Source organism: Arachis hypogaea, chromosome 10 (assembly GCF_003086295.3).
Source record: "Arachis hypogaea cultivar Tifrunner chromosome 10, arahy.Tifrunner.gnm2.J5K5, whole genome shotgun sequence".
Lineage (NCBI taxonomy): Eukaryota > Viridiplantae > Streptophyta > Magnoliopsida > Fabales > Fabaceae > Arachis > Arachis hypogaea.
The window spans coordinates 109,047,964-109,058,633 of NC_092045.1; the positions used below are offsets into that span (position 1 = coordinate 109,047,964).

Sequence of the window (10,670 nt, forward strand, 5' to 3'; positions counted from 1 at the left end):
GAATGGATTCTTTAGGAATGTATGTTGTTCAATTCTTTATTATAATAATAAAGTGCATACTCTGATATCTATGGTTACTGTAGCTATATAATTTTAGCTAAAATTAAAATAATATTTTTATTATTTAATAGTATTTTTTAATTTAAAAATAAAAATAAAATTGTTACTAAAATTACGAATTTTTGGATCAGAAAGAAAACTTCATTGGATAAGCTGGGAGGTTATTTGCAGGGAGAAAAAGTGTGGCGACATTGGCTTTAAGAATCTCAAGGCTTTCAATTTAGAATGCTTGCTAAACAGAGCCGGAGAATTCTTATGAAGCCAAATTCTCTAATTGGAAGAATCTACAAGGGCAGGAATACAATGAAGTCTGATAGAAGGTAGAAAAGTCATAGAAGCAGGAATACAATGGAGAGTGGGAAGGGAGTCAAGGTACTCTCAGATCAGAATTTATGATGACTCGTGGGTTCAAAATTCTAAGCCCATCTCTAATTATCAATAACAAGACCCTAACTCAGGTATTATGTGGGTAAATCAAATACTCAACAACAACCACCAAAGGAGGGAGGAACTTATCAGAAATACGTTCAGACTAGACATTGCCACAACTATACTGAAGACTGCGATACACGAAAATGAAGAAGATCAAACAGAGGAACGCAATGGACTCTATTCTGTTGCTTCTAGGTATAGAATTGCCTTCAAGATGATCCACCCGCCGGTAGAACAACTTTCAGAGCAGTGCAGAGAGAAAAAGCTTTGGGATTTCGGTGTGAGAACTCCAATGCCCACCCAAAATGAAGGTTTTTCTCTGGAAGGCTTGTCATGAAGGTCTCTCAGTGCGATGCCGACTTCACACCCGTATCCCGGCAATAGTGGATGAATGCCCTAGATGTGGAATAATGGGAGATAATTGACTGTCCACAAGCAACCCAAGTTTGGGAAAAATCAGAATTAGGAGCTTATGGAAGATATGGCATGCAATAAATTTGAAGATTTTTGGGAACAAAGACTCACCGCCGGCAGTAGTCTTGGAGGCTGCCATGAATCTTTCCGCTGAGTTTCAACGAGGAAGAAGAGGATAATAGCTTTCTAGACACAGAGGTGGCTTATTCTTTTTAGTTTGTGGGTATCCCAACTTAAGTGATCCTTGTCCGAATGGAACCCCCTTGTAATTCCATTTCTCTTTTAATGAAATTTCGCTATTTTTGGGGGAAAAAAAAATCTTATATCTCTTCTATCACAGGACGATGACCAAATGCTAACTTATAAGATGACAAGATACAAACAATAACAACTGCCATTTAAGTCACCAAGTTTTCAGATCCAATGGAAAACAATAACCGTTCAAATTATATATTAATCAAGGGAACTCGAGATTCTATCAAATTTGTTTCTAAAATATACCAATTCGGTGTTATATATGCTGAACATGATTCATGATAGGCAGCAACAGCATATTAATATCAATCAATTATAAAAGCCAAAAATAAACTAATCATACATTTGGATACATATGGGTAGAAAATAGAAAAAGGGGAGAGGGGAGGGGAGGGGACTTAGAGGAACTTCTTCCTCTCAAAGAATGTCTTCAAGTGCCATAGTTGAAAACTAGCCACAGACAAGCAAACCACAATTGAAAGGAAACTGAAGGTAAACATCTTGCTGCTAGTCTCTTTGTTAAGTTCTTGCATTTGTTCCTCCCTATTTCAGGCACGTGGTAGAAAAGGTCATCAAAATTGTTAAAAACCCTTCCTTTAGAATAATGACAATAATAATGTGCATGAACATGTTAAACCTAACTTAAAAAACTATAGACACCAAAACTTAAAAAACTCCGTCTATGCTACATAGTTAGTCCCAAGCCCTAATAAAGGAGGAGGGGTGTTAGGCACTCGATAGCCAAAATAAAAGATTTGTCGAAATTTGATGACATGGACCAAACACGTTATTGCAATGACATCATCTAATCTATATAGCCAATTTCACCTAGTGAGATAAGGCTTTGTTGTTATTGTTGTTTTTGTTGTATTTAAAAAAAAAAATTACGGGCATGTGCTTATCTTCACTCTTATAACCACTACAAGGTAAAATATAAGCAAAGGGCATTCATAAGGTGGGAAACAAGAAGGATGTTGGTGGAACAACAATAACAACGACAACAAAGCCTTGTCCCACTAGGTGAGGTCGACTACATAGATCAAACAACGTAATTGAGCTCTATCATGTATCATTTCTACAGAGAGACCGTTTACATGTAGATTTCGTTTAACCACCTCATGGATGGTCTTTCAAGGTCTTCTTCTGCCTCTCACACTTTGTCCATCTTTCATCTCATCAACTCTCCTGATTGGGTGCTTTTTCGGTTTTCTTCTCACATGTCCAAACCACTTGAAACGCAATTCTACCATTTTTTTCACAATAGGTGCTAGTCCAACTCCCTCTCTCTCTTATATCTTCATTCTTTATTCTATTCAATCGCATATGACCACTCATCTATCTCAACATCTTAATCTCTGCCACACTTAACTTATGTTTGTGCTCTCCTTTGACTGCCCAACACTCTGTAACATAAAGCATAACTGGTCTGATAGCAGTACGATAGAAGTGTGATAGAATTTACTTTTAAGTTTTAAAGACACTTTTTTGTCACATAGGAACCAGACGTACTCCGCCATTTTGACGAACCTGCTTGGATTCTATGATTTACATTCTGTTCAATCTCTCCATTATCTTGTATGATGTACCCAAAATACTTAAAACTTTTAACTTTTCGTAGGATGTTTTTTTCAATTTTCACCTCTGTATTAGAATTTTTCCTTCAGCAACCGAACTTATATTTCATATATTCCGTCTTGCTACGACTTATTTAAGTCTTCCACAGCTTCTTTCTATAAATCCAACTTCTTATTTAGTTCTTCCCTTAACTCTCTCATAAGGACGATATCATCGGCAAAAAACATGCACCATGACACAAGCTCTTGGATATGCTTTGTGAGTACTTTCAAGACTAATATGAAAAGATATGGACTTAAGAATAATCTCTGGTATAATCTTATACCAATAGAAAATTCTTCTGTCACACTATCTTAAGTCTTTACACTAGTTGTAATCCCATCATACATGTCTTTAATTGCACGAATATATGTGATCATTACTCTCTTCCTTTCCAAAAACTTTCCATAAGACCTCCCTTGGCACCCTATCGTATGCTTTTTCCAAATTAATAAATATCATATGTAAATCTTTTTTATTACCACGATACCTTTTCATCATCATTCTTAACAGGTATATAGCTTCAGTGGTGGATCTGTCTGGCATAAAACCAAATTGGCTCTCTGTTATTTGTGTCTTTTGTCTCAGCCTTCATTCTATCACCCTTTCCCATAACTTCATGGTATAGGTCATGATCTTGATCTCTCTATAATTTTCACAATTTTATATATCCCCCTTATCCTTGTAGATAGATACCAAAGTGTTCTTTCTCCATTCATCTAGCATCTTCTTTGACCTTTAAACTTTATTTAAAAACTTGGTTAACCAACTAATATCTTTCTCTCCAAGGCCCTTCCGAACTTCAAGCGGAATATTATCGGGTCCTACTGCCCTGTCATTTTTCATCCGCTTTACAGCGTCTTTTATCTTGAAGTCTCAAATCTTCCGATAGTAGTTGAAATTTTGATCTTTTTCCCTCGTGCATAACCGACAAAGACTCAGAATTCATTAAATAACTCATAGAAGTAGCTCTTCCACCTTTCATTGATATTCTCATCTTGAGTCAAAACCTTTCCGTCTTTATTCTTTATGCACTTGACCTGATCCAAGTTTCTTGTTCTTCTTTCACGGCTCTTTGCGATTCTATATATATCTTTTCTCCTTCTTTCGTGTTTAAAGACTAGTAGAGACCTTCATATGCTCTTATTCTTACTTCACTTATAGCCACTTTTGTCTCTTTAAAGCATTCCTTTTTTGCTTTTATCTTTTCTTATCCACTTGCATTCCACCATCAGGACTCATTGTCTCTTAGTCTTATCCCTCTAAATTCACCAAAACTTTTTTTTTATTGTTCTTCTAATAACTTCTGACATCTCCTTCCAAATCTCCTCTGCGCTTCCATCCTCTTCCCACTTTGTCTCTTTTCCTATCCGTCTTAGGAAGCTTCTTTGTTTCTCACCTTTCATCCGTCACCACCTCGTCCTTGGGTTTTTCATATGATGTATTTTCCTCAACTTTTGCTCAACGCAAAAATCCATCACAAACATCTTATGTTGTGTTATTAAACTCTCTCCCGGAATAATTTTATAAGTAATGCAAAATTTTCTGTCAACTCTACTCAACAAGAAAGTCGATTTGAGAGCTTGTCATGCCACTCCTATAGGTTATAAGATGTTCGTCTCTCTTTTTAAAATATGTATTTGCGAGGAGAAGGTCGAAGGTTGAGGAAAAGTCCAAAATAGTTTTACTCTCCGTATTGACCACCCCGAAACCATGGTCTCCGTGAATACTTCCATACCCAACCACTTCTCTTTCAACATAACCATTTAAATCTCCTAGTAAAAAAATCTTATCTCCCAAAATTTTTTTATCTATTCTAAAGCCATCACATGATTATAAAAGTGCATGGAGGAAAAACAAAATTATTTCTGTCATACCATGGTCTATGGGAGCAAAGAAAATCAATAGTTAACCATTTAGTTCAGTGTGAATGTGCAAAAGTTCGGAGCAATATGCACGTTACAAAAATAGAGATCCCTCTAGAAGATTCCAATATCTTCTTACCCATTTAGTAACAAACATGTTTAAATCTTTTCCATAAAAAGAGGAAGAATGAGTTAAGTGAACTTAGCAAAACTTTCTTCCATCAAAAGGTTACATAAACAACCATTATGCACAAAACGAAAGACTTATGGCAGAATTGATTATGTTTACCTTTCACGTAGATAAAACATCTCATCGTGGATAGATTGGACAGTATCATACAGCTTCTTCAACTCAAATTCCATTACCTGGAAGATTAGAAAGAAACATCACATCACATTGCATACAAATTGCAAAATTATATCCAAATGCAAAATAACTTTTTTTTTCCCTGAAAATTAAAGTTGTATAAGTCCCTTTTTTAGAAGCTTATCAAAACAAAAGTACTTCTAAAAATGTATACTCAAATGCAAGATAAATTTTCTAAAATCTAAAGCTCTATTAAAAAGTTTAGAAGAAAAAAGACTTCCTTATTTTGAATACCATATCCGAACACCCCATAGGTTTTCAGAAGCTCCATTGACTGACTACTTTACTTAACTGTCTTTGTCTAATATTGTTACAAAAAATGGCTAAACAAAGGCAATAAGATAAAAAAAATAAATAAATAACAGAAACCATGAACATTTATTGTTCCCACATTAATTACAAGAAATAGCCAATAAAGCCAACACAAATCTCCTTTTAGTGGTGTATAACACAAAAAAGGGAGGACATAATCTCTGGATTAGCTAATAACCCAGCAGTTTCAAGAACCGGTTAGAAGGTACACCCAATGAGTTGATGGCACTATATGAAGTTATACCAGAAAGGAATATCATCAAGGACGTATTTTCAAAAGGACTAGCAAACAGATTCATTAGGCAGACTTGGCTACCTGATTCCGATTTCAAACAAAGACAAAGTCATTTGGATCTCTCGACAACCAGCACGTCCATTGTTCGATAAATCCATTTAGAGCAAGGTCATTTAAATGGTCTCTCCTGAAGTTTAGGTCAACTCTAACAGTGATCAAAGTAATAGCAAATCAACAAATTTTTATGTTGGATATAGATTGAGTTATAACAATGCTAAAACAATAACAAATTACCGATCACAAAAGGCTAGTCAGTTCACATAGGAATGAATACTTCTTTGACTTACTTCAACTTGTCCTTTCTTTGCAACCTTGGACCATTCCTTGGCAGCAACTCCAGTTCTCCATTCAAAATCAATGGTCACAGTTGGGCTTTCCTTGCTATCAGGTATCCAAAAACAAGTCGTGTAGTCACCGGATTCAGCCGCAGAAAAGGCAAAATTACCGGATTCCACGTGATCCCCATAGTGATAACTGTTCCCACTAGGCGAGCTCACCTTACATTCACACATTAAGAAAGCAAGTCAATCCCCAAAACAAGACATAATATCCCATCACCCCCAACAATTCAGACATTGTAAATTCAGAAACCTTAACTTGAAATAGATCATAAACAATTAAGGCACTTAGCGCATAGCTGTCACTTTTAAGATTCAAAGAGGACTTTAAAGAATAATTTTTTTCCACTTGTTAATACTTAGTCAAATAAAGAAGATAAAAAGCACAAATTTGGGGTATATACAAAAAACTAGGGTTTGTGGATTTAATCATGAACTTACTTTGACTACGAGCTTGTAGGTATCAGGAATCGCATAACCTTCATTGGGATTAACGACGCTGTACTTGCCTACGGTCATAGCGTTGCTCTTAATCTCCTCGGCAATGCACTTAGTGTGACCCGATCGAAGCTCAAACCTCATCGAATTGGTGATGCCACACATCAATGCGAGTGTGATGAATGCAAGGAGGGGAGTGGAATCGGACATTGCGGCAATGTGGTGTTCCCAATTTGTCTGAAATTGGGGATCCAAAAGACGAATTAGGGTTTTGTATGGAACGGAGAAAGGGAGAACCAAAACGACAGCGCGAGAGAAACTGAAATTCAAACGAACGGAGCTTTGATTTGGTTCATAATTTCTGGCCTACTGCTACTACAGACAGTATTACTACCATTTATTATTTATTTATTCTCTTTTCAGTGCTTGATCTTGATCTCAGTTAATTATAATTTAATTTAATGTTGAATACAGTTCAACAACATAAAATCGTTTAAAATTGTTTACCGCAAATCTTATAGTAAATATTTGAATGGTAGTTCAAAATTCAACTTCTATTTTGCTATTAGGTATACGTTCAAATAAGTCATTAAAATTAATTATTAATATAAAATATATATTAAAATATAAAATATATATTAAAAATAAATTAAATTATATATATATATATTTAATATATAAATATATAATAGTTGATTTTGTCGGTACAAATATATTTTTATTAAAATTAGACTTAGTTAGAGTTTGAATAAAAAGAGACTAATTTACATAAATATTTAATTATATATTATTATAAAATTTAATCTTGATGTATTATTACTGAAAAATAATTTTATATATATATTTAATTATATAATACCACATCAAAAAAAATAATTACTTTTTATATTGACTACGTAAATAATCATCAATATAATTATATGATTGTGTAAAATATTTAAAAATGTTAATGCATCCAAATTATTATATCAATAAAATTACTTATCTTTAGTATTCATTGTCCAAATGAGGCAGATTTTTTTAGATATGATATTGGGGTGTGAGTTATGCTGGAATATGATGATTATGGGTGATTTACACTGTTATGACGGCGTTGCTTTTTTGGAATTTTGGGGGAAGAAATCGGTGGCACCGATTTGAAGTAGGCGAAATCGGTACCACCGATTTGTGTAAGTGAGAGGTGAAATCGGTCCCACCGATTTGAGGTAGGGGGAGGCTGTTGGGTATTAAATCGGTGCCACCGATTTGTGGGTGCTGGAATTTTATTTTAATCCGGGGTGCACCAATCGGACCCACCGATTTAGGTGTGCAGCGGTCGGTCCGTCCGATTTGCCCTTAGTCAACACAAAAAGTGGATGGTGGTATCACAGAAGCCCCATCTCTTCCTCGTCCGCTAATGTTCATCCTCTTCTCCTCTCTTCTCTTCTCTGATTCTTCTCTTTCATTTTTGTAAAAGAAATTCCTGTGAGGCTGAGAATAGATAGTGTTATGGATGATAGAGTTGTATTGAAGATTTATTATTACGGACAGATCTTATTACAAACATATGAGGGAGTTCAATTTGTGTGTGAAAATCCATTAGATGTTGTTATTCCGTTCACATTGTCATTTGAGGAGTTGAAAGGTGTGATTTGTGAGAAGATAGGCACTCAAAGATGTAGGAGGATATCGTGTATTTTGTACAAGTATCCTTTACCTGTGTTTGGTGGGTTTGTTCAATTTCAGACCAAGTATGTGATGGACGAAGCGAGTATGCAGGAAATGTTTTCAATGTACATGGAAAATCGCCACCGAATGTCGTGCATCGAGTTATATATTGAGTTTGAGCAATCTGAAGCGGACCGTAACATTGAATTGGAAGATTATAATAGTGAAAGCGAAGATGAATTTGAAAGTAACTATGAGATCGTCGGTCCAGGTGAGGACGAAGAAGCAGCTGTTGGCGCCATGAACGCAGATGTGGCGGAAGTTGCAAATGCACTAGCAAACCCGCATCCGTTTCAAGAGCCTTCTTTCATGCGGTCGTTGGATTTGGGGGCTATGCACGCACCGGAGTTTCCGCAATATATGAATCCAGGTGCGTAAACCTAGGTAGCTACATGAATCTCTGAAGTAGCAGATCGATAAGTCAGATGAGTAATGTATGTGATATGTGACCAGGCATTTGTGAGCATAGCGTTTGATTTTTTTATTAATTAATAGTTCTTTGTTGTGAATGATATTTAATTGTTGTTTACGTAGATGGAATAGCGAAAAATAAGACTATAACGATCTTACCTAGTAAAGTATGTTTATTAATTGAGTTGTAATGAAGGACTTCTTACTGAGTACATAATGAAGCATTTATTACTTTTGATGTATGTAGCCCCTCCTGTTGTGGCGGATGGTGAGTTCACAGTGGGGATGGAATTCAGCTCAAGGGAGTCAGTAATCAAGGCAATGAAAGATTATACCATCCGGAGAGGTGTGGACTATCGGGTATATGAGTCGGAACCGACGACATTCTATGCCAAATGTATAGAATATGGGAATGGTTGTGACTGGTTGATCAGGGTAACCAAAATGCAGAAGAAGTACTGTTGGGAGATAAGGAGGTACAATGAAAGTCATACTTGTACCAGGTCTACTATTTCTCAAGACCATTCGAAGCTGGATTCCAAGACAGTTGCAGAAGCAATAAAGCCGTTGGTAGAGGTTGACCCGTCTATAAAGGTGAAATCAGTAATTGCTGATATCCAGTCAAAGTTTAACTACACCATCAGTTATCGCAAGGCTTGGTTAGCAAAGAAGCAGGTGGTCGAATCAATTTTCGGAAGTTGGGAAGCATCGTATGAAGCTTTGCCGATATGGTTTGAGGCCATGTGCCACAAAGAGCCATCAGCAGTGGTTCACTTTGAAACAATGTACAGATCTTACTTTTTTTTTCTTTCATGTATTATTTTTTTTTCAAACATTTCTTTTTTCTTTTTTTTTTTAAATAATATACATAAAAAAAACCCAGGCCTTCATCTTCATCACCGGTACAAACAAACAAACATTCATCTCTATACATACATACATACAAGGTTTATTCCTATTTTTATTTCTATTTCTAACCACCTAATAATAAAATACATACATACATGTTTAATTTCTAATTTTTACTTAGTGTCATTACAATATATACTGTTAATAAAATCTAAAATTATCACTATTATTATCATTAAATAAAATTATTAAAAAATAAAAACTTACATGATTTGGATCTCCAAGATAATTAACAATATGAAGCTCCGGTTGATTTACTTCCTTGGTTTTCCTTTTTTTTGGCATTTTTATTTAATTTTTTCCCTGAGATAAGGTGGTCCAACAATGGTGAAATAGTGGGGTTGAGAAGGGAAAGTTGAGAGTGAAAGAGAGAGTGTTGGAGAGTGAAAGAGATAGGGGTATCCGGTTGAGTGGGTGAAATACAGATAAGGGGTCACGGGCCACCCAGAAGCCAGCTGCATGCGCGACGTGTGGCAAGGGAGTCACCAATCGGTGCCACCGATTTGCGCACCTCCCCCTCCCGGAAATCGGTCCCACCGATTTCCTTCCCCCCCATCGGTGCCACCGATTTCTTTAACAACGCCGTCACATCTCCGTCAAACACCCCAAACCCCCATAACGTTGGAAAACACCAACACCTTCCCCATATCAAAATTAAAAAACTCTCCAAATGATTCTTTATATATATATATATATATATATATATATATATATATATATATATATATATATATATATATATATATATATATATATATATATATATTATCTACAGTATCCTCTAGTCTAATAGGCTAATGACTAATCCGTCGCAGATCTAAGTTTTATTTAACGGTATGTTGCTAACCAATAAATTATTACATACACAAAACGAAATTTAAACCCCAATATTTATTAAAGTGGACGAGTGAAAAATATTAGATATTATCATAAAATATTAACACTTTGTCACTCTTTTTATAATTTGTCTTATATCAGAGTCAATATTAACAAATTTCATATTTTTTTATTAAAAATATTAACCTCTTACTATTTTTTAGTAAATAAAACATAGATTTTAAAATTATCAGTTATCATTAGAGTTTATAATATTAAATTTGCTTATATTTTTTCTTACAAATATTGTAAATCATACTTTTATTTCTTTAAAAAAAAATAGTTCCAATGTCAAAAAATTTTAAAATAATGGGCTTTAAAATATATATCTACTATATTTATTTATCAATTATATATAATAGGCATTGAAAAAAAAA

General features: G+C 34.9%; 1 protein-coding gene across 1 annotated transcript; it reads right to left on the reverse strand.

The window, feature by feature from the left end:
• Positions 1-1,332: 1,332 nt before the first annotated feature.
• Positions 1,333-6,924, reverse strand: LOC112716426 (transmembrane emp24 domain-containing protein p24delta7). The gene is made up of 4 exons (XM_025768334.2): positions 6,394-6,924; positions 5,902-6,111; positions 4,930-5,006; positions 1,333-1,704 (listed from the first exon to the last, which is right to left on the reverse strand). The coding sequence occupies exons 1-4, from the start codon at positions 6,598-6,600 to the stop codon at positions 1,560-1,562; spliced, it is 639 nt and encodes a 212-aa protein (XP_025624119.1). The 5' UTR covers positions 6,601-6,924; the 3' UTR covers positions 1,333-1,559.
• Positions 6,925-10,670: the final 3,746 nt, after the last annotated feature.